Here is a 24773-nt window from a genome sequence, read left to right on the forward strand (position 1 = left end):
TTCCCTCCCGTGACACAAGATTTCCAGTGATGATTCTGCTTAGCAGTGTGATGGAGCTCAGCGTCTGTCGTTGTTTCCTGTGTCTGTAAATCCTTATTAGACGTTTGTTTGTCTTATCCACTTCCCAAAAGCCGACTCTGTCAAGTAAATCCACCAAAAGTTGCCGTCTTCACCTGACTCTCCGCAAACAAAGACGTATCACAATTAATACCAAGCATAACTTCCTGAATGTTACGGGCGCAGCCATTTTGATTTGCTCGGTCCCTCCTTCAATCCCAGAGAGCAGTAGTACCGCCCGCCGATCGTCACTAGGAGGCAAGGAAACCAAGGAACCGAGATAGATGTGTAAACGGTCGTCAGAACCAAGCTCGGCTTGATTAACTGATCCGAGCTCGGACCGAGCTCGGCTCGGATCGGTTTAACAAGGGGAGTGGAAATGGGGCTAATGACACAACCACAAACCTACCTAGACATGGCCGTTAGCATAAACTGCCGGTCTGGGCAAGGAAAGCATTACTCAGGGAAGCAGCCTCAAGGCCAGTGTTAACTGTTGAGGAGCTGCAGAGATCCTCAGCTCAGGTGGGAGAATCTGTTGGTAGGACAAGGGTCATGCAATCCTTTGAATCTGAGCTCTGAATGGGTGTGCAATGCTGAATTGCCAAGAAACAGCCATTAGAGGACGCCTCTGCAGTTTGCCTCCTGTCATGCAGAGGGCACAACAAACATGTGGAGGAAGGTGCTCTGACCACACGACAACAACACTCAGGTCTTTGGCCAACATGCAAAAAGCTACGTGGTGGAAAGCTAACTCTCCAAATCATTGAACCACATGAAACACTGTGGCACCATGCTGCTTTCCTACACCTGGGCAGGGAGCTACTCAAGAGATAACGGGAAGACTAATGGAGCTAAATGCCTAATTTGGAAGCAAACCTGTTGGAGGCTACAAATCAATCAATCAATCAATCAATCTTTATTGTCAACTACAATTTGCATTGTAATCGAAATTTCAGTTCCAGTACAACCGTCCATCACATACATCAACAAACATTTTGGGGGAACGATTGACTGAGGCCTTGCATTGCTAAGGAACGAAGAAAAAAAAGACAAATGTATCACACCCTAATCTCACACTGTAACGTGAGGTACAGTGTGAGAAGAGGAGAGGGGAGAGAATGCACCCCTAGGGTGCTGATGGTTCTCGAGCAGGAGAAGATGCTTCCTAGCCTCACCTCACTGCGGCCAGTCAGCAGCAGAATCTGGGGACCAGACTGTGAGCTTGGTGAGACTCTGGTGGAGGATGACTGAGTTGATGGTTTTAAAAGCCGAGCTGAAGTCCAAGAAACAGGATCCTAGCGTACGTCCCTGGCGGGTAGAAGTGAAGGATGAAGGGTAGTCCCAAGTTGACTGTCATCTGCTGACCTGTTTGCCCAGTTAGTAAACAGAAGGGGCCCAGCATGGGGCCCTGCACGGGGCCCTGTGATCTCCATTAGATGCTTCAGCATCACTTAGAGGTTTGTGATTAAGATCGGACAAAATGTGGAAAAGTTCAAGTGGAACAAATCCTGTGGAAGTACTTGTGAATTCTAATGTCATTGTGGTCACTTGTGTTATGTGGCAACGGTTATCTGTCTGCTCTGATGACATATTATATCACACATTATACTACCCTCCATCTTGTGATTTGCTTGTTTCCAGGCAAAGTTCGAGTGTGCCCTGAAGCACCCAGGCATCAAGATCGTCACGGCAGACTGGATAACGGATTCTGTTAAAGGTAGACTCCTGGAACCCTGATGGATGCAAATATATTTACTGAAAATCATAATAAGATGCTTCCTCTGCCTGCAGATTTCTTTTTCAGTGGCCTATGTTAAATCCCTGATGTTTCTGCACACCGATGAGCATGTACAGTCATACGGAACAGTTTAGGCAGCCCTATTAATCTTAATTATTTTTATTTCTAAATATTTGGGTATTTGCAACAGCAGTTGATATATCTAATAACCAATGGACACAGTGATATTTCAGTATTGAATTGAGGTTTATTGGACTAACAGAAAAAGTGCAATATGCATTAAAACAAAATTTGAATACCCTTAACTACTTTTCATTGACTTACTGAAACACAAAATTGGTTTGGTAACTTCATTTAGATTTGAACTTCATAGCCAGGTGTATCCAATCCTGAGAAAATGTATTTAAGGTGGCCAGTTGCAAGTTGTTCTCCTGTTTGAATCTCCTCTGAAGATTCATCATGGGCACCTCAAAACAACTCTCAAATGATCTGAAAACAAAGATTGTTCAACATAGTCGTTCAGGGGAAGGATACGAAAAGTTGTCTCAGATTTAAACTGTCAGTTTCCACTGTGAGGAGCATAGTAAGGAAATTGAAGACCACAGGGACAGTTCTTGTTAAGCCCAGAAGTGGCAGGCCAAGAAAAATATCAGAGAGGCAGAGAAGAAGAATGGTGAGAACGGTCAAGGACAACCCACAGACCACCTCCACAGACCTGCAGCATCATCTTGCTGCAGATGGTGTCACTGTGCATCGTTCAACAATTTAGCGCACTTTGCACCAGGAGAAGCTGTATGGGAGACTGATGTGACAGAAGCCTTTTCTTCAAGCATGCCACAAAAAGAGTCGCTTGGGGTATGCAAAAGCACATTTGGACAAGCCAGCTTCATTTTGGAATAAGGTCCTGTGGACTGATGAAACAAAGACTAAGTTGTTTGGTCATAAAAAAAAGGCGTTATGCATGGCGGCAAAAAAACACAGCGTTCCAGGAAAAACACTTGCTACCCACTGTAAAATCTGGTGGAGGTTCCATCATGCTTTGGGGCTGCGTTGCCAATGCTGGCACTGGGAATCTTGTTAAAGTTGAGGGTTGCATGGATTCCACTCAATATCAGCAGATTCTTGAGAATAATGTTCACGAATCAGTTACGAAGCTGAAGTTCCGCCAGGGATGGATATTTCAGCAGGACAATGATCCAAAACACCGCTCCAAATCTACTCAGGCATTCATGCAGAGGAACAATTCCAATGTTCTGGAATGGCCATCCCAATCCCCAAACCTGAATATCATTGAACATCTGTGGGATGATTTGAAGCAGGCTGTCCATGCTCTGCAACCATCAAACTTAACTGAACTGGAATTGTTTTGCAAAGAAGAATGGTTTAAAATCCCTTCATCCAGGATCCAGGATCTCATTAAAAGCTACAGGAAGCGACTAGAGGCTGTTGTTTTTGCAAAAGGAGGATCTACAAAGTATTAGTGTTGCGCTGATGCCATTTTTTTGGCCTCGATACCAATACCTGATACCTGGCTGTGCAGTATTGGCCGATACGATACCATCTGTTTGAAATTGATGTGTGTGTGTGTGTGTATATATGAAGAACTTCATACTACTTAGGGTAGTAGAACTTGTTACTGCCTGGAATGGGTGACAATAGTTGAATAAACATTTGGCTCTCAAAGGCCAAAATAGTGCAACATTTGTGAAATTATAACATGTATAATAGTAGGGCAACAGTAAGACAATAAAATTATATTAATCATTGAATAATCTCTTTTAAACCCTGAGTTTTAGCGCTCTAATGCCAAAATAGTGCAATTTTTATGAACTTATAAAACATGTATAATACTAGTCGGGGGAGAGAAGGCTGCATTCAAGTGACATACAAACATCAAAATGGTATCGGTGTTCTATTTGTTGGTACTCGCCGATACCGATACCACAATTTTAGTGCTGGATCGGGGCCCCGTCCCATACTGGTATCGCTATCGGTGCAACACTGCTAAATATTAATGTCTCTTTTTTGCTGAGGTGCCCATATTTTTGCACATGTCAAATGTTGTTTTAATGCATATGACACATTTTCTGTTAGTCCAATAAACCTTAATTCAATACTGAAATATTACTGTGTCCATCAGTTGTTAGATATATTAAACTGATATAGCTGTTGCAAACACCCAAATATTTAGAAATAACAATAATTAAGATTAATAGGGCTGCCCAAACTTTTTCATTTGACTGTACACTCATAGGACTGCAACCTAGTTACACCTGTGATTACAGATCATTCATTCAGCTGTTAGACTTGTGGCTCATTTACTTCTTTTTTTATTTTTTTATTTTTCTGCTTTCTTTAGATAAAAGCAGGAAGGATGAGGCTCTTTATCACCCCAGACTCACATATGTGGAGCCGGAGGAGGAGGAGGAGAGCGAAGCAGACTCGTATGACATGCGCTCTCATTCAAATGGTAGCTACAGCCCCCGGCACTCCCGACCGTCCAGCGGCGGATCCTCCGGCGAGGAGTCCAGCCCTCGCAGGCGGCCCGGACCCAAACGGCTCAACTCCGTTTCGCCCACGTCTCCTCGAAAACCCGAGCTCCGCAGTGAGAGGATGTTCGACGACTCTGACGACGACTCGTCCACAGAGAAGGAGGGTACCAACCTTAACTGGACCCCGGCTGAATTTGTAGTGCCGGCCGTTTCTATACCCGGCGGCATGGCGAGGAGGCGGGTCGGGCTGGCCAGCTGCAAAGATCCAGTGTCCTCTGCGGGCAGCGGGCTAATTAACCTGTGCGCTACGGTACCTCCTGTTCCTGGCAGTGGAGGAGCGTTACCTGCAGAGTCTCGTGCTGCACAGCAAGGTCAGCACACCCAGACCCCTTCAGCTTTCTGCTGCCTCAGAGGAGTGTGTGTGTGTGTGTGTGTGTGTGTGTGTGTGCCTCTGTGTGTCTGTGGGTGTGTGTGTTATTCAATTCAATTCAATTTTATTTATATAGCGCCAATTCATAAAACATGTCATCTTGAGGCACTTTACAAAGTCAAATTCAATCATATTATACAGATTGGTCAAAAATGTCCTATATAAGGGAACCAGTTGATTGCTTCAAAGTCCCGACAAGCAGCATTCACTCCTGGAGAAGCGTAGAGCTACAGGGAGAGTCGTCTGCATTGTACATGGCTTTGCAGCAATCCCTCATACTGAGCAAGCATGAAGCGACAGTGGAAGAAAAACTCCCCATTAACGGGAAGGAAAAACCTCCAGCAGAACCAGGACTCAGTATGAACGGTCATCTGCCTCGACCGACTGGGGGTTACAGAAGACAGAGCAGAGACACAACTAAGAGAGACAAAAAAGCACAGAAGCACACATTGATCCTAGTAATCTGTTCTACATTAGATGGTAGTAGCGGGTGAGCCGTCTTCTCTGGATGATGTCACAGTTAACAGAACGCCAGACCAGGTGTACCTACTATGAAGAAAAAAGAGAGAGAGCAAAAAGTTAAAAGCTGAAATGACAACAGTCATTTCAATGTAATGCAATGCAAAACTGGAGAACAGTAGAACTCAGAGTGAGAAAAATAGGCCCTGGCGTCCTCCATTAGCCTATACCTATAGCTAACTATCTATATAACTATAGAGGTAGCTCAGGGTGACATGAGCCACTCTAACTAGAAGCTTTGTCAAAAAGGAAAGTTTTAGGATTAGTCTTAAAAGTAGACAGGGTGTCTGCCTCACGGACCAAAACTGGGAGTTGGTTCCACAGGAGAGGAGCCTGATAGCTAAAGGAACTGCTTCCCATTCTACTTTTAGAGACTCTAGGAACCACCATTATTGGACATAAAGTTCGGCAGAATTGTGTTTTCAACTAAGCAGCACATTCTATTCCAGGTACTAATATTTGAGAATTACTTAGCACAAACCCTGACTAAGAAGCTGCCTTGCTTTTCCTTCACTGCAAAAACAAAAAGTAATATTTTCTTAAAATTAATGTATCCTTGATTTGAGCAGGTAAATAAGATGATCTGCCAATGGAATGAGATTGTTGCACTTAAAATATGAACAACTCTCCATAATCTTATTTCAAGTGCAGGATGTCTAATTATCTTATTTTAGGGGTCAAAATACTCATTCCATTGGCAGATCATCTTATTTAAGTACTCAAATCTAGGACAAAACCACAAATTTTAATAACATTTTACTTATTTTTTAGGTCTGTTTTTGCAGTGTTCTTAGTAGCAGTTTCCCCTGAGTAATACGCTGGGGGAAACCCTGCACTAGGCTTTTGCAGATACCTTTCTTGTGTGTTAACAGTGGACACCTGTAGTTAATGTGACTGTTGTCCTTAACAGGAAGACCTGCTAATAAAGGTTTCGTCTCCCCTGTACTAGGTGTATCTGGCGCCGAGGGAATCCCCGGATGGAGCCCAACTATGAGAACGCTCCGTAACATCACCAACAACTCTGACATACAGCCAGCAAATCGCCCCGGCGTCGCACACGTAAGAAATCAAAGTGGATCGTTTCAGGGTTCACACGTGGTTCATGAGTTATGTTTGATGATTAAATGTCAGCCTACAGTTTGACTTTCTTGACTGCTTGAATTCTGAAGGCAGTAGAACAGTTTGGAGTTCCCTCAAAGAAAATGTCATAAGTCCTGCTGCAGTGTCTTTATATGGTTGCTTTGCAGGATGAGTTGGGTCTGACTTGCTAGATGGGTATCGATCTCTGAGCCAATGTTGTTGGAAAAAATAGTAGGTTTTTTTTTTTTGTTTATAGTGAGATGGATTGTCATCCTGTACATTGACTGATAGACTGAGAAAATCTTCCATTGGCATGTTGAGTTTAGAGGTGGTGCCCGTCATCTGCCTTGTTTTAGGTGTCTGATTTTATTCTGATTCCAATATTTAAAATTCAATGTGTGATACGGTGTTTATTTCCTTTAGACAGCATGCTGCTGTCTCACTATGGGCAGTGTTTTGTTAAAAGGGAAATAATGGGTAAAGTTTAAAGGCGCCTTTTGCAGACAGAACCAAAGCGCGGTACAGAAAACGAAGATTTCAACTATAACTATGGGTCTATAAATCCCTATTGACCACCAGAAGCGGTGCTCAAAGCACTCAATGATCATCATTGTGTATGCGCAGGTCAAGAACTAATGTCAACAAAGTCACGTGTGATCCCGTAAATACCGGTGACTCTATATAATCATGTGACACCTCATTGAGCTCAGTCCCTCAATCCTCTTGCGGAAGCACGATAATACAGAGGGACTGAGCCCTCTGGTGGTCATCCAGGATTCATAGAACCGTTGTTAAAGTTTTAGCTTTCGTTCTATTTCATCCCTACTGGCCACCAGTGGCGGTGCTTAAAGCACTGCATGACCAGTACCAACAGAGTCCTGAGGTATTACAAACTAGAAAAAGACCAACGAAAGCACTGCCCACCTTACTGAGATCCAAAGGATGTGGAGAAGCCAGGTTCACCCTGTAAAATCTCATTAAAGTGTCAGATGACCAAGACCAACATGATACAGCGGCAACATACACTTTAAGTGTGCATGGAGGACCGACCCCAGTCAAGAAGCTCTTGGAGGAAGTCCAGAACATCTGAAATTGGGCAACGAATAGGATTAACACTCCTGGAACGGCGCAAAGCGTCAAATACCTTCAAACACACAGCTGACGTGTGGAGGAGCCCTGGCATCGCTTATTGTGTGGCCCACCTGGGACCCATATTACCCCAATACCAGCTGGGAAAGAAAGGTCCCACCTTGGGGGAAGAGGCATGGGAGCGCTGCAACATGCTGATGCAAGGGGGGAGCAGTCATAGTCCTTGAATCCAGGGCCACACCAACGAAAACTTATCACCTGAGATGGAGGGGACTCTTCTCCTGGTTCCCGCTCAGGCCAAACCGCTCGAGGTGACCGACAAATACACGTGTGTTGCCTGCGTCCCGACCCTGAGTGGGGGGTTAAGGATCGGCCAATTGTCCAGGAAGGGGAGGACTTTCAACTTCTGAGCTTGCAGAGGAGACACCATAGAACAGGCGAACACCCAGGGAGACAGAGGCCAAAGGGAAGAACTAAAAATGGACTAAATGAACTAAAAAACCGCTAATGACGCGGGGCTATGTGCACGTGGAAATAAGCGTCCCTCAAGTCGACCGAAGTGAACCAGTCCTCTGGGGAAACTGCCCAGAGAACGTCTGTGATGCTCAGCATGTGGAAGGGAAGGACCATTAAAGTCACATTGAGACCCATCAGGTTCCACCTCTGATACCATTGAGCTTGTTGAAACCTTAGTCAGACGTTTTCTCTACTACTTGACATTCTTCTATGATTTATTTATCTATTTATTTATTTATTTTTTGCAGATCATCCAGAACTTTGCTAGCAATCAGACCAAGCCTGTGGAACAGACCAATCAGGGCCACGTTCAGACCCTGAACAGTAACAACCCTCCTCAGTTTAGTCAAAGTAAGCTTCCCAGGCAGCCGCTCACCGCAGAGCAGCAGCAACAGCTCCTGCAACAGCAGTCGCATCAGGCTGGCCAGCAGCATCAGCAGTTACCGCAGCAACAGCCGCATCCCATGATACACCTCCAACAGCAGCAGATGATGCAGCTGCAGCAGCAGCAGTCACAAGTTGCACAACAGCAAGCTTTCCCACAGTTGCCCCAGCAACAGCAGCAGTTCCTTCAACAGCAGCAGCATCAGCAGATGCACCAACAGCAGATGTTCTCCCAGCAGCAGCTGCGACCTCAGCAGCTGCTGAGACCGGGCCTCCAGCAGCTGCAGCACCAGCTGCAACAGCAGCTGCAGCAGCAGCAGCAGCAACAGCAGCAGCAGCGCATGCAGATGTTACAGCAGCAGCAAAATCAGCAACAGCTTCACCAACAGCATCTCCAGCAGCAGCAGCAGCAGCAGCAGCAGCATTTCCTGCAGCAGCAACACATGCAGCAGATGCAGAAGCAGCACTTACAGAATCATCAGCAGCAGACTCTGCAGCATCAGAACCAACAGGTCCTGCAGCAACAGCATCATCAACAGCCGACATCCACAACGCTGCCCCCTCCGCTGCAGCAGCCCCCCCACATCTCCCAGCTGTTTGGACACGAGCTGGGCCAAGACAGTGAGTACAACCAGAGGAAGAATTCCTTATTAACCACACCTCTCTGTCCAGAATGGAATGCTACCTTAGTCTGGACTAAATGCTGTGATTAACCTCTGACCCTTCAGTTTATCAGAGCCTAAGGCTACGTTCACACTGCAGCCTGAAGTGACCCAATTCCCTTTTCTTTTTTTTTTGCCCACCTGGATCTGATCATTTCATGACAGTCTGAACAACACAGCTCATATGTTTTCAAATGCGACCTGTGTCTGTACGGCAGGGGTTAAAGTTCTCCGTCGCTGCAACGGATTTCCGTCATTTGAAAAATAAAAAATAAAAAAATCCACCTGCACTTTTCTGAACCAAAAAACGCAGAGCTGCAGTGAGAGCGGCTATCAGTCAATATGCAGCATCTTCCACTTCATGAGCCGCTGCGCACCAGGACACTCGTTAAATAATGAGGATTTAGATGCATACAGATTATTAAGGAAGCTGCGTCAAAAAGATTTAAAAAAAAAAAAAAACAGCATTTTTAGTTTTACATGGAGTGGAGCGCGATGTGAAGCAACGTCGTAGAAGCAAGTCGTACTAGAAACTGCTGAAAAAGCCCTCTGTGGATCTATGGACTCATTTTATTCCAACCCAAGACTGACAGACACGCTGCAGCAGCCAAGATTACCTTAAACGATATTTAACTATACGCAATACTTTAATAACATTTTGCCAATTAAAAATGTTCATATTTAAAAGCAAGTTATGTTTTTTTCTGATAAGCTTGGAGCAATTTTATTTAACTTTTTAAATAATTTAACATCCCATCCTTCAACGGCTCGATGTCACACAGGGTCGTGGGGGGGGGGGGGGGTCTGGTGACTCTCCAGCAGTCAGTGAGCGAGAGGCAGGGACACAGGTTCCATCCTGGACAGGTTTCAGTCACAGGGCTAAAAGTTAGCAGTTTTATTACACTTTAAAATAGTTAAGTGATGCCTTTTTATAAACTCATGAGTTGTGATATTGAATTGCTCTGCAATAATGGGCAAAGCAGAGACTGATTATTGTAATGTGAGATCTGTGTTAAACTAAAATGTATGACGTGATCATAGTGTTGGTTATGTGTCCTGCATTGTCCAGGTTGTGGTCGGCCTTGTTTGTTCATAGGATTAATTTATACTGAATGTGACAGGGAGCCAGTGGAGTTAATGTTAAGGTGTGAAGTAGATGATGTAATGTTGAAGCTGCTGTCTTTTGTACTAGTTGTAGTTTATGGAGGTTTTCTGGAGGACAGGGAGGGAAGGGAGCTGAAACTGTAAAGTGGACTGTGGACTAGTTTGGCTAAAGTGTGAAGGAAGAACTTGATGCTGCAGAGATGAAAGTTAACTATGTGATGTTCTGGATGTGGAAAGTGAAGGAGAGGATGGAGAGGCTGTCCCAGATGACACCAAGGCTCTGAAGCTGGAAGGTGGGACAGAGACAGGAATGGTCACTGCATATTGTAAAACTACCAGATTTGGTTAAAGCTGACTTTGCACAATAAGCTAATGAGGGAACTAATGTGGCATGATGTCCACGGTCCCGGCAATATATGGGCTGACTCGAACAAATTTTCAGTCAAACTGATTATTTTTGCTTTCCCTGCTGTACGGCCAGGTTGCATTTATCCGACCTGTACGTCGCCGATACTCGACAAAGGTCACTATTGTGCGTCCTGCCATGCAGAAGCGGGAAGAAAGACGACACTCATAGCGGACTACAATGAGGAGAGCAGTCAATGGAGAGAAAGCTCCGGTTAGAAAATAAATGAATGACCGCAAAATGCGCGGCAGCATTATAATCCATGTTTACTTCCGCAAACACTGAGCACGCTTGCTACGTGTGACGTCACACTTCGCGTCCTTTACTGCGCATGCGGGACACTTAAGTTGTATGAATGCAGTTCACACAGGAGATCACATACAAGTCGCGCATATTTTAAATGTGAACGGACACGCAAAAAAAAATCAGATTTCACAAAAAAATGGGAATTGAGCATGAAGGCCTGCAGTGTGAACGTAGCCTAAGTTCTGCTTTCTCCTCAGTTCCACAGGACGCCTTTCTGTTGGGCTGCGTGTTTGCTATTGCTGACTACCCTGAGCAGATGGCTGACAAGCAGCTCCTGGCCACATGGAAGAGGGTAGGACTTCTTTGCTGTGGAGGCATAATGCTTGTTAACAATGTTACATTTAAGTTGTTTTCCCGACCTTCTGTTTTAGGTTATCCAGGCATGTGGAGGTGTTGTTGACCCTACTCTGACCAGCCGCTGCACTCACTTGCTGTGTGAAAGTCAAGTCAGCAACATGTATGTACAGGTAGGAGTGCTTTGTGGGACTCCAGTCTCGCAGTGTGAACCTTCAGCAATCCCACATTCAGCCCTGTTTTTTTTGGAGAACAGATGGAAGACGCGTTTTTTCTGCAGAACTCGCTCTGCTTTTAGGTCGGACCGTTCTGCTGTTTAACTTTGTCCAACATAGAAAAAGGCTGAGCGTTTTCTCCTTTTCTTCTCATTTTGCATTTTTATTTTATAATAAAATCCGCACAGTCGCTGTGATATTATTATTTTTTTTCTGAGCAAATTTGTCATTTGTTGAAATTTAGCAAAATGACTGTATTAAAAAGCATTGATATATATTATTGCAGTGGTTTTCAATGGGCGAGGCTCGCCTCCCCTGGGGGGGGGGGGGGCGCCATAGAGTTACAGGGGAGGCGGAGAAGAAGACAGTGCTGCAGCTCAACTCTGTAAAACTATGTAGCAATATTCGTGCCTTCAGTTTGAGCGCAGTGAGACAACTCTCAACACTCAAAACCGGTCTGGCGCGCGCTCAACTCTGGATAAACTCTTCTCAACCATAATCGTAATCATCATCATTGTCATCATTATTTAAAGAGCACTTTAACACAAGGTTATACAAAGTGGCAAACATCAGAAATACATCAGATAAGAGATAAGATCTAATAAAATGCTTGTTTGTTAAAACAGCAATAGGTTTAAATTGTGTATAATTAGACTAAAAAGTAAATCGGAATATGGAATGTGTTGACGTCTGTTAAATTTAGGTTATCTTTTTTATTATTACTATTTCAGTTGACGTCTCCTGTTGACGTGAGTTCAGTTTGACATTGGCGTCTGTTTAGTTCAGTTTGTCTGCTGTTGAAAACAGCATTTATGAATTTCTTATCTTTACCTATTCCAAGGGGAGGCTCGCATTCAATGAATTTGAAAACCCCTGTATTATTGGATTCGGTAAAATAGACCCCGATAGCCATAAACATGCACACACAGGCGCCATTGCTGTGCACAGTCTTGTCCACAAAACCGTGCTTCTCTAATGCAAAATGAGCACACATCGCATAGCTTTCCTAATTCTTATCCGATATTTTATCAAATTTAGCCCAATACCTGGGTACCGTAGTGTCTGTCATGCTAATACCAACTAGCATTAGCTTTTAGTGACCAGGAGGTTTTTTTTTCCCCCAGACAGGAGATTTAACCATTTTATGTTGCGTTTTAAATGCCCCATGTTTGGGAGTGAGTAAAGCCTTGCAGCCTGTTTGACTTATAATACGAAGGGGAAACCCTGCAGGCATACCCACTGTGCTAAAAAGATCACCATGCTGTCAATTTATTTTTAACAATTTATTTGTTTGATAGTTTCTAGACTCGATGTATAGCAATGGTGCCTGCGTGTGATGGCGTAGTCATGTAAAGTCCGATCTAGCAATATATATGAATGAATAAAAGGTTTTGCTTGAGCCCTGTGGTACCTGGTGACCTATCGAGGCTGTACCCTGCCTCTTGGCCAATGAGCGCCGAAGTACGGCACCAGCCCCAGACGTGTAGGCAGCTTAAGGAGGGAATGTGCTGGTGAATCACGAGCACTGATTGAACAACATCAGATTAGTGATGAGCCACCATGTTTCTTGGAAGGGAACATGCAATGTCTTTATTTTATTTTATTATGTTTCCTTTCAAAGGCCCTTCGAGAAGGGAAGCGTTGTGTGACTGCTCACTGGCTCAGCACGGTGCTGAAGAAGAAGAAAATGGTTCCTCCTCATCGGACTCTACATCTGCCCTTTGCCTTCCCTCCTGGGGCCAAACCTTGCTCTCAGCATGTAAGTTGAGCTTCCTGTGGCCTGAAATCACCTGTTACTCTTATTACCTGTTGTTCTTATTTTAATAAGTTCAAAGCTCCTTTCAAACATCTTTCCCTACAACTGGGTCCGCTTCCCTTGTTGGTAATCATTGGACTATCTGCATTATCAACCAAACCAGATCAGGTGTAACTCCTAGAACTGCTGAAGGCCAGAGTCATTGATTGATCTACTAAGTAGAATGGGAGGCAGATCCTTTAGCTATCAGGCTCCTCTCTTGTGGAACCAACTCCCAGTTTTGGTTCGTGAGGCAGACACCCTGTCTACTTTTAAGACTAATGTTAAAACTTTCCTTTTTGATAAAGCTTATAGTTAGAGTGGCTCATGTTACCCTGAGCTATCTCTATAGTTATGCTGCTATAGGCTTAGGCTACTGGAGGACATCAGGGCCTATTTTCTCACTCTGCTGAGTTCTCCTATTCCAATTTGCATTGCTTGTTGTTATTTCATCCTTTACCTTTTTGTTCTGTGTGGATGTAATTCTAAACAATAATAACTGATTTCCCATCCTTACCAAATAAGGAGACGGCGGTGATGAAGCTCCATCCTGGACCCTCAGATTATTGTTTAGAATTCCATCCACATTCTGTCTTTTTTTTCTTCATAGTAGGTACACCTGGTCTGGCATTCTGTTAACTGTGACATCATCCAGGGAAGACAGATCACCCGCTACTACCATCTAATGTAGAACAGATTACTGGATCAATATGTGCTTCTGTGCTTTTTTGTCTGTCTTATTGTGTCTCTGCTGTGTCTTCTGTAACCCCCAGTCGGTCAGACTGAAATCATCGGGCAGATGACCGTTCATACTGAGCCCGGTTCTGCCGGAGGTTTTCCTTCCCGTTAATGGGGAGTTTTTCTTCCCACTGTCGCTTCATGCTTGCTCAGTATGAGGGATTGCAGCAAAGCCATGTACAATGCAGACGACTCTCCCTGTGGCTCTACGGTTCCCCAGGAGTGAATGCTGCTTATCGGGACTTTGATGCAATCTGCTGGATTTCCTTAGATAGGACACTTTGTGACCAATCTGTATAATCTGACCCAATCTGTATAATATGATTGAACTTGATTTTGTAAAGTGCCTTGAGATGACATGTTTCATGAATTGGTGCTATATAAATAAAATTTATTTGAATTGAATCTAACAAATTTTTTATTTGGTTCAAGGCTGCAAGAAAGTCCTTCAGTAATACTATTGCTGAAAATTGCCATGATGATATGGATTTTGGTAAAACACAACTTGTCACCACTGTCTCCTGTGTGTGTTGTCTGTCTGAATGTTCTTTGTGTCTTCTTTCAGATCCTCTCTGTGACCGGCTTTGTCGATGCGGACAGGGATGACCTGAAGCTGATGGCTTACCTAGCTGGTGCCAGATACACAGGGTATTTGTGCCGCGGCAACACTGTCCTCATCTGCAAAGAGTAAGGCAGCCAAGATTGTTAGAAGATATGCTCTACTGAGCTGGACTATGTTGTGTGAGAGAAGCCACGTTTACTTACGATGGTTCATCTCTCCTCAGACCCAGTGGGATGAAGTACGAGAAGGCCAAGGAGTGGAAGATCCCATGTGTCAACGCTCAGTGGTTGTGTGATATACTGCTGGGCAACTTTGAAGCACTGCGACAGATTCAGCACAGCAGATACTCTGTGTACACTCAGCCTGAGCCGTTGATGCCTAACCCTCAGCTGGTCCAGAATCTGCTAGGTATGTCCAACAGAATCCGCCATGATTGACACAAACCGTGCAAAGGATGAGGAAAATAACACTTACCACATAATAAAGCAGGCTATTGAGTGCTCTTGTGTGCACAAAGCTCAGTTATAACATTAATGATCACTGACAGGTAAACAAAGCAACGCTTCTTATAATTTTACTCCCACAATATCCTGCCATGCTCAGCATGTTACCTGCATCAGATTAAGCTAATCAATGTAATTCTCAGATGGCACCTCATCCCTGCTGCTAAGTGCAGCGGAGGATCTGGGAACTTTGGCATCATGAGCTCCTTTTACAAAACACTTCAAGGTGGAATAAAGGTGCAATTTTATACAAACCCGAATAACTGCAACCCACATCTCATGAAATTTGCAAGCAACTTTAGAAAAAAAAAAACAAGCCCAGAAGTCGCTTAGAATAAGCAACCTTTGCAACTCTGGTTAAAACGTAGCGAAACCTGCCAGAAAACAAAAAAAGGTTCATCATTGAATCCAAATTGGATTTAGTGCCTTAAATTCTATGTTGTGCACAATCCTCATTGAGAATTTTCCTCAGATTCTGCATAACTAAAAAGTTAGCTTCGAAAACACATATTCCGCAAACAGAAATATCAGCTTTGCAACCGTTAAACTGAAGACAAAGAAATTTGAGGAAGCTAACATGGGTCCTTTGATGGATGCAGGTCCTAAATTCTCCTATACTATGAACAAATCCGAAGTCGCTGATAATAAGCAAACATGGCAACACTATGAAGCATGGAACACGATTCTGGAGGTCCAGTTTCCTCTCGTTCATCATGAACGTGAAATAAATCATGAGGTTTAGGGTTGCTTTTTATTCTAATTTCAGTGATTATATATTAATGTGCTAGTTAATCTTTAAAATGAAAAGCATAAATAAAAATCAATTTCATCATTACTGTGTAGAAACAGGTTTTTCCTATTTTATACATGCTGGTTAAATGTGCCTCGAGAATTGCCATTGAGCAGCTACCCGGTATTTTAAAGGTGTTTGAAAAACAAAGAGTCCCACTGAGCCATGCAGTGACCCACAAACCCAGTTCCAAGTCCAGTCTCCTTCCACTTCATGCAGTGCCGGTAACAAACAGAAAGCTCGGTTCCTCTACAAATGAAAGGCATTAGAGTCACACAGCGGCGCACTGTTGGCAGAAAAAAATGTGGATACAGATGTTGGTGTTTTTGAGTAATGGGAGAAAGGTAAGATGAAAACGGCACAGCTTTTTAAATGTTTATTTATTTAAAAATTTTTTGTGAAGCCATGACTCTTACTGTTGTGTAGAAGTCTGCGGATGTGTAGTGAGAGCCATGACAGTGACGAAAACGGCAAATTAATATCTTGTTTTGAACATTATTGTACGTAGTTATTGAAACTCAATAAAACGGACAATAACCAGTCCGCAAACAATATTCAAACTTAAATAATAAACGATTATGGTGATGAACAAAAAGTTAGCACCGCAATTATCTATTTTGCTATCATCACAACTGTGCCAACCACAGATTGAACAAACTTTAATCCATTAAACCATTAATCAGCGATCAGTTGTATGTTAGTTATCAGTTTGCATCCCTACTCGTTCCACAATCCCATTTTACCCTAACAGATCATAGTGGTTATGGTGTTGTTACTCGGTTGGCTTGAAAACTCCACCCTCCTTCCTTGATTGGGATACCCTTCAGCCTTCCAGCTTGGTGTAAATAACAGGAGTAGATTACGCGTTGAAAGGATGTTTTCAATGATGATCGACAGTTTCCAGCTGAATACTGAATGGATTTTTGGTCTTTTTAGCTTCTTGGAGAACTCCAATCAAAGTAACTAATGAAGCCTTGGTGGTGAGTACGCTTCACATCAGCTCTGAATAAAAACCTCTGTCATCCTAACTATCTCCACAAGCCTGGCAACATAAACAAATTCAGCTAAGCTAAGCCTTTTAACTGTTGTTATTTTAGAAGGTTACGTTCTATGAGCAGATCCCTGTTTGCTCTTTTACAGAGATGTCCAAATTTTAGGTTCATTTTAATGTTTAGCTCAGAATATCAACCAGATGTACACAAACAATGCATTTCATCAGGTGAAAAACTATTTTCACATCATAGTGGAAAATTAAGTTTTTGATCCCTAACTAGTCAAAATGCTGGTTCCCATATATTGCTTATCTTCCCACTATATTGTCAAAAGTATTCACTCACCTGGCATGATCTGATATGAACTTTAGTGACATCCTATTCTTAAACCATTGGGTTCAAGATGACATTGGTCCACCCTTTGCAGTGATAACAGCTTCAACTCTTCTGGGAAGGCAGTCCATAAGGTTCTGGAGTGTGTTCATATTTTTAACCATTCTTCTTGAAGTGTATTTGTGAGGTCAGAGACTGATGTCGGACGAGAAGGCTTGGGTCTCGGTGTCCACCATGGTGTTCTGTCAGGTTGTGGTCAGTCAAAGGTTTTACACCAAACCCTCTCATCCATGTCTTTTAGCACCAGAGGACAAAATAAGGTTTGTAGTCATGTTGGAAAATGAACTGGCTGTTACCAATCTGTTCCCACAAAGTTAGCAGTTGGCCAAAATCTCTCAGGCTATGTTCACACTGGAGGTCTTGATTCTCAATTCCAGTTGTTTTTTTGCTGAAATCTGTTTTTTTTTTTTTGTTTTTTTTTTTTTTTTTGTTCAGGTCGCCATTAATAGTAGTATTAAAACAGACTTCTGTCTGAACAGTTAAAGACCGCAAAGCGACTCACAAAAGCAGATAACAGAAGGAGCCGTCAGAGCAGCGCACTGTTTGATGACATAATGGTGAATGTAACTGTTTCTAGAAGTGTTCAATAAAGCTTTGTTTAAAAAAGCCCTCGAAAAGAAATGAAAAAAATCGCGGATACCGGCCGACATCTCCCCTTATTGTTAAAAAGCTGTAGAGCAACGGGAGCCGACAATATTAAGACCACATCATAGCAAGACGAAGTAAGGTAAGAAGAAAGCAGACTTCATGGCTCTGATGGATGGTGCCTCTAGAAAATCTTGGAATAGGACTGAGATAGATTTCCCCCAACCAGAATACTGAAGGGTTGCTGTGGCTGCGTCTTCCAGCATCTAAAACATACCACTAAGGCAACAAACTAAGGTCAGAGAGTTGAACAGTAATTCCCCAGACCCGAGCACTACAGAACGTTGGTTAAAGGAGTCAAAGCTTCAAGTTGCCAAGTAGCAACCGAGAAACTCAAATAATTTAGAATTGCTGGAACCAGGAGAGAGAAGTATCCTGGAGTTGGATGTTGCCACGTCATCTTTGGGGAACTGTGCTGTTCATTCAGCAACTTTTAGATTTTAATTTGATATTCTGCTTCTCTGTGTCAAAATAAACCATCCGTACAGATTAGATGCTGTTTATTTCTCTGTATGGCAGCGCAATTATCACGACCAATTAGGAGCAATTATTTTTTTACCACACTGTACATCTTGTTTCCTTTGGAAATATCATCCAAAAGTGGATATTTAAAGGTCTACTATAAATGTAGCTTTTTTTGAGTTATCTTAGTGTGCTTTAAGATAACTAAATGTCCAACATTTCCTCCCACACAGATAACACTAGGATTTAAAAATGTTTTCCTAACATTTTCATCACTCCAGACAAGAGAGAGGAACAGGAAGTGTTGTGTTTCTCCCTCATAGTTGTCTTTTTGTTATGTTTGCGTTGTGTAGAGCCTCCAGCTGCTTCAGAAGCAGAAGATCACCGATTCTACCAACGCACCTTCAAACAAGAAGGCCAGGTCTGCCCAGAAAAATCTGCTTCCATATTTCTGCTATGGTTAAGAAGGAAATGGGTCCCTTTTTGGATCTTGTTTTGCTCAACTCTGTGTGTGTGTGTGTGTGTGTGTGTGCGTGCGCGCTTGCTTGCTTGCTTGCTTGTACAGACTGGAAGAGATCCAATCACCCAATAGGAAGCTTCCCCCCGAGTCCACTCCACGGGTTATGTTCACAGGCTTTGAGCCTATGCAAGTACAACAATACACAAAGGTAATGTCGCCTGGATCACGGAAACACACAGCTGGATGCTTTCTGCTGCATTTGTTTCATGGTGCCTGTCTTTTTCCTTCAGAGACTTCATGCTTTAGGTGGTGAGGTGGCAGAGAGCAGTCAGAAAGCCACACACCTGTTGGCCAGTAAGGTGACACGCACCGTCAAGTTCCTCACCGCTATGTCTGTGGTCAAATACATCATCACACCAGAGTGGCTGGAGGAAAGCTGGAGAAGCCAGAAGTTTGTGGGTGAGTCGGTGCTCATACAGAAGAATATGCCAGCGCAGCTTTTTTCTTCTGGCTGTGTTTCTTTGTTTCCTAATACCTGATTTTTCTGAGTGCTGTGATTGGCATTGAGTTACCGTGTGTTACAGATGAGCAGAGTTTCACCCTGAGGGATGCAGAAGCAGAGGTGTTGTTCAACTTCAGCCTGGAGGAGTCACTGAAGAGAGCCCACAGTGCGCCTCTGTTTAAGGTTAGAGCCATGCTGTAAAAATATTCACAGCTGTCCCCATGTAGGGATGAAAAGTGGATAGGAAAACATATACATGTTCTAAAGAGAAGAACGATGAGGTGTCTCCTGAGTGATCAGTGTCTGTTTGGTTAGCTGGAAGTCGGAGAGGAAAGCCAATGAAAATCAACAACAAATCAAACAACAGCAACAGTGCAGCACAGGCGACCAACTTTAGTTCTTTAACTTAACAAAATCTAAAGTTTTAGCTGCCAATCTCTGGTTGAGTTAACATAATGAGCCTCTGATATCTACGAGGCATGTAGCCAAATGAAAACACTGAATATGAGATGTTTGGTTAAAAAAGCATTATTATAAGCAAATTATTGCTCATCACATGATGTTGTAAGCCTCATAATTTAATTTATTGGCATGAACATAGAAAGTGACCCAACACTAAACACATCTACATTTTAGTCAAATGTAGCAGATGTGCAAAATTAATCAAGAAAAAAAAATGGCATGATGTAGTGGACATAAAACGTTTTTTCATCCGATTCATCGATTTATTGTAAAAATAATCGACTGATTAATTGATTATTAAAATAATTGTTAGTTGCAGCCCTAGATGTAACACAGAGGTACCAATAGTATTCTTGTTAACTTGCATAACATGATATACTGCCATGTATTAAAGACTTACCATTTTGCTAACATTTTCTGCAATAACATTACTTACATGGATTATTTGGAGAAAAAAGTGTTAAAGTCTTCTGTATTAGTTGGCTCTGGCTGTTTTGCTCAACATTCTTTCTCTCTCAAACACGCACACGCGCGCGTGCACACACACACACACACACACACACACACACACACTGAAGAACTACTCAGCTGCAGCTCGTCTTTTGTCTGATCCATGGCGTTTGCTTATGGTGCGTTTAAAGATGGCTCGGAAAACACATCACCACATGTAAATAACAGATTAAACAGTTGTAGAGGCTGAAAAAGTGGGAGGGGACAAAGGGCACAGATTTGAAAGGTGAGGGAGACATGTCCCACCCGTACCAGCACCCCCCGTCCATCCGTTACGCCCATGTATAACAGCATAACTACAGGACAACCTAAGCCACTCTAACTATAAGCTTTGTCAAAAAGGAAAGTCTAAAAAGTAGACGGGGTGTCTGCCTCATGGACCAAACTGGGAGTTGGTTCCACAGGGGAGGAGCCTGATAACTAAAGGATCTGCCTCCCATTCCACTTTTAAAGAGCCACCTTTCAGAACCACCAGCAGACCTGCAGTCTAAGAGCGAAGTGCTCTGTATGATGGAGCTTTTAAATTCTATTTTGGATTTTCTTTTTTCCATTTATTGTTTTTTGAGTGTGTACAAGAATACTTATTACATGTAACATAATATGGAAACTTTGTATTTACATTTTCAAGGGAGTGGGTTTAACAGGAAGCCAATGGCAGGAAGTTAAAATAAGAGAAATAAGATCTCTTTAATTTTCATCACATTCACCCTCCCATCCATCTACCCACCCACTAGTCCATTCATCAACTCACCAATCAATTTCATTTCTCCAGTCACCCGTCAATCCTGTAAATGCTGTTTTCTGAAAGCTTGAAATATTTGCCTCAGCCACAGTCCAGTCCGGCTGCCGACATGAACCTGACGCCTTCTGAATAGCTCTCTGTTGGACGCCGCAGCTTTTCCAGACTGATGGATGGACTTGTCTGTTTCCTCCTGAACATGTTAATGAGCTCTTCACTGTTTCAGAGCTGCAAACTGTGATGATTTCTGGTTTCATTTAGGTGGCCGTATCTTCTAATGTTCAGTTAAATGTGGTTCTTGTTTCCAGATGTGTAAACCCTAACAGCTCAAAGTAATTCTATTTACCTTTGATTAGAAATGGAACCGCAGTAGTTATTGTGTTAGCAGCAGTAACAAGAAAAGCAAAAAACAAAGTAATGTTTCTGTTTTTGGTGTGTCTTTGATGTGTTTCTGTGTTCTTTCTGATGAAGGGGAAGTATTTCTACCTCACTCCGGGTATCTGCCCCAGCCTCAGCACCATGAAGGCCATCCTGGAGAGTGCAGGAGGAAAACTGCTGGCCAAACAGCCCTCATATAGAAAGATCATGGAGCACAAACAGAACAAGGTACTTCGTCAGAAATACAGTCCCGTTGTGACCTGCGATACACCCACACACAAAAAAACTCTGCTCATAGGATCCTTTTCTATTAAAGTGACGATAATTCTAACGACCTGTGGTTTTTAATATCCACTTTAAAAGAACATTGTCGACTCGGGATGAAGGATTACAGTATTTATCCAGGCAGAACCAACGAGACATGAACATCAGTTCTGTTATCTTTCTTTTACAGAACCTTCCTGAGATCATTTTAATTTCCTGTGATAATGATCTCCACCTGTGCAGAGAATATTTCATGAAAAACATTGGTGGGTCTCACACGCACCCATGTATATAAAATCCCTGCCCTATATCTGTGATGTTACATCTGCTTTTCTCTTTCCAGATGTCCACAACGCAGAGTTCATCTTGACGGGAGTTCTCACCCAAAAACTCGACTATGAATCATATCCTTTTCCAGATCGCTGTAGCTCAGTAACGGCTGCAGTCTAGATCAAAAGTTTGCTGATCCGTTTTTCTGTTTTTCTCGAGGCACGCTGCCTGGCTTGCTTTAAAGGTTTCTCTGGTTTGACACATTTTTTACATGTTAATCTTCTTTCTTTGTCTATCTTCTCTCCTCTGCCCTCTTACTCCCCACAGCACGCTCTCTTTCGCTCATCTCAATCTGACAATAATATGAAATGGTATCGGCTAAAAAAGTTTCACCACTTTTATTAAAATTGCCTTGGATTTTTTATTTTGGAGCATGTTCACATCTGTTATCTGCGTTGCAGATGATTTTAGTTAGTTGCTCAATGTTTTTCCCGCTAATCATTTAGTTTGAGCATTTGCCATGTTATCAATGTTCTATTGGGAACATTGGCTTTTGAAATGTGAATATAATTCATTTTTAAATTCTTTTAAAAAAAATTTTTATTTCACAACTCTTCTGGGAATGAGTTTGGAATATTTATGTGTGTGAGGTCTTACGGGTGAATTCGAGCGTACTGTTAGTTTATTCCTAGAATCTAAACAATGCCTACGACTTGTTGTGCTCCCGGTTGCACACAGAGGCATTCCAAATCGTCGGATGTACGTTTCTGTCGTTTACCAAAGGACAAAGAAAGAAATGGATATTTTCAATGAAAAGGATGCAGGCAGACACTCCCAATTGACTGTGGGAGCCATCATACCATGACAGAATTTGCAGTCTGCACTTCATCTCCGGTAAATACAACTTAATTTTGCTCTAGTCATTGTTCTACTTAAATAATTGTCTAAATAAAAATTAGGATATATAAGTCAATACGTAAACGTTCGTTTCGTAATAATATACGTACATGTACATTGTATGTAAACCCTCTGGCATGAGTCTGTGAAAAGAATTAATACAACAAAAACACCAAAATAATCCTTTGTGAACAATGTTTTTGTTCTTTTAACCTAGCGGTGGCGGGTCTTCCTCTTTGCTGAGGCACTGTCCGTGTCCGACTCCGCTTTCGTATGTTACACAAACATGTCTGAACATGTCCAGTGGTTTCATGGCTTTCATGCTACTGTGTACTGGCCTGGTGTGTTTATAAGGCAGCTGTATATGTCGCGGTACGGGACACATGGCCAGCATTTCACAGACTCGCTCCGTCCCTTCAGGCTTTTGCTGTGAGGATCTGTCAATCTGATACCATCAACCATCAATTTACTCTTATAACGATCTTGTGATACGTTATCTAAGAACAAAAATACGTCGAGAACCCGTCAGTTTCTTTGTTTGTGTCTGCCATTGTGTTCGCCTTTTGCCTACCAGTCCGGCGCGCATGCGTAAAAAACCCGGATCAAAACAATAACAATGAACTGGTCTATTCCTGTATAAACCCTGCTGTGAAGCATGACCTGTTGTACCCAGGGTAAACGGCACAGGGACTGTCAGTGGGTGATGAGAAGTGTGTTGTTTTTCTGTTTTTCCTTAACAGTCACACATATAAGTTCACCTGATGAAGTGAGAAGAACCTCATTGACATCTCCTTAGACATCTGTGGATAGCTCTCCTTCATTTTTTTAGCTTTTGTTACTTCTTTTAAAATAAATAAAATTAATTGTATTTTTGTGAAATGACTGGTTAAATTATGGGTTTTAATCTATTTCCTTGTTTTAAAAAAAACTGTATAAAAGCTTCAGCTTGTACACACTGCTTTTTCAAAATAAAACATTTCTGTAAATTGTTTGCAGCTTTCCTGATCCTGAGGTGGTGCTTTCATGATGCCGTCTCTTTATTGTATTAGATGAGGGTAAATAAACCCAGACGTGTTTTAGTATTGAGTCCCACAGTGACATTGTGAAAGGGCTCCATGTTTGAGAACAAGGTCTCTTACTTTGTTCCTGAAGGCATTCTTCCTAGCTTGGAGTGGGTAATTCCTGATAGACATGATTTAATTAACTGTTAATGAGGGTCTGGGGTAGTTACTGGTAAAGCTCCAGTTGTTGGCTGTCAGACAGATAGCCTCAGGGTCATCTGGGGGAGGGTGCATGGGTTGGGCTGTGGAGCTGCCTGCGGTGCTGCCCTCAAAAACTCCCTCCAAACGGGAGACGATCTGAGCCAAGGTCATGAGCTAAATAATCTTTGCTTGTTTGACATTTATTTACATGAACAAGATTTGTGATGTTAACTCGAGTCTGTTCACATTGATTCAAAGACTAGCTGGTTTATTTCAGTTTTAGGTCATTTCACCTCTCCAATTGGGCTGTTTTAAATCGCGAACCAAATGAAGGAGGACTTGATACCAACCGTCAGTGTTTTTATCCAATCTGCTGTCTTCAGAAGGTCAAAACACCTATGAATTATTTTACAGCCTGTGGTTCCACGTTAAGTAGTTCAGAGTGCAAATCAGCACAAGAAGTCTACAAGAGCCACTTTCTAAAGCTAACAGGTTGGGTTCAAGTCCAGTGTTTTTCAGGTAGTTCATTTCCATCACAAAAGTCCCATTCATGTTTAATCCATTAAGAGTCTAATACCAGGGTTCCGTTCTTCGTACGTTGCTTAAAACATCCGAGATCAAATGAGACATCCAAGATGATTTCATTCGGCTAATCTTGATCCGGCTAATTGGGTTCTTCCAACACACCTGTTGTTTACGATTAGTATGGCTGGATTGAGTTATCTGAGACAACTGCGCGTTCATGCGTTTGTTTAAAAGGGGAAATGTATCGATAGTAGAAACATTGATCAGCAGCACTGCTATTGGCTGTTCAGCATGGCCAAAGAACGCCCACAGTTTTTCTCCCAGCAGAACAAGAGCTTTTAATGGAAGGTTATGCCGAATTTGAGTCATTAATTAAAGTGACAGGGGATTTA

The 24773-nt window shown here is 42.6% G+C and overlaps 1 protein-coding gene across 2 annotated transcripts in view; it reads left to right on the top strand.

Annotated features, from left to right (window-relative positions):
- paxip1 (PAX interacting (with transcription-activation domain) protein 1) overlaps positions 1-23649 on the top strand; it is a 28010-nt gene extending 4361 nt beyond the window's left edge. For both annotated transcript variants that reach the window (XM_036137826.1, XM_036137827.1), the window contains exons 6-23: positions 1699-1774; positions 4155-4658; positions 6186-6295; positions 8170-8926; positions 10981-11075; positions 11155-11250; positions 12914-13051; positions 14391-14512; positions 14611-14795; positions 16617-16660; positions 18526-18593; positions 18738-18840; positions 18923-19091; positions 19217-19317; positions 21317-21451; positions 21678-21753; positions 21831-21891; positions 23401-23649. In XM_036137826.1, the coding sequence (XP_035993719.1) occupies positions 1699-1774; positions 4155-4658; positions 6186-6295; positions 8170-8926; positions 10981-11075; positions 11155-11250; positions 12914-13051; positions 14391-14512; positions 14611-14795; positions 16617-16660; positions 18526-18593; positions 18738-18840; positions 18923-19091; positions 19217-19317; positions 21317-21451; positions 21678-21753; positions 21831-21891; positions 23401-23416 (2856 nt within the window). In that variant the 3' untranslated portion in view covers positions 23417-23649. The remainder of the gene's footprint in view (positions 1-1698; positions 1775-4154; positions 4659-6185; positions 6296-8169; positions 8927-10980; positions 11076-11154; positions 11251-12913; positions 13052-14390; positions 14513-14610; positions 14796-16616; positions 16661-18525; positions 18594-18737; positions 18841-18922; positions 19092-19216; positions 19318-21316; positions 21452-21677; positions 21754-21830; positions 21892-23400) is intronic.
- Positions 23650-24773: the final 1124 nt, after the last annotated feature.

This window comes from Fundulus heteroclitus, chromosome 6, assembly GCF_011125445.2.
Source record: "Fundulus heteroclitus isolate FHET01 chromosome 6, MU-UCD_Fhet_4.1, whole genome shotgun sequence".
In the NCBI taxonomy this organism is placed as follows: domain Eukaryota; kingdom Metazoa; phylum Chordata; class Actinopteri; order Cyprinodontiformes; family Fundulidae; genus Fundulus; species Fundulus heteroclitus.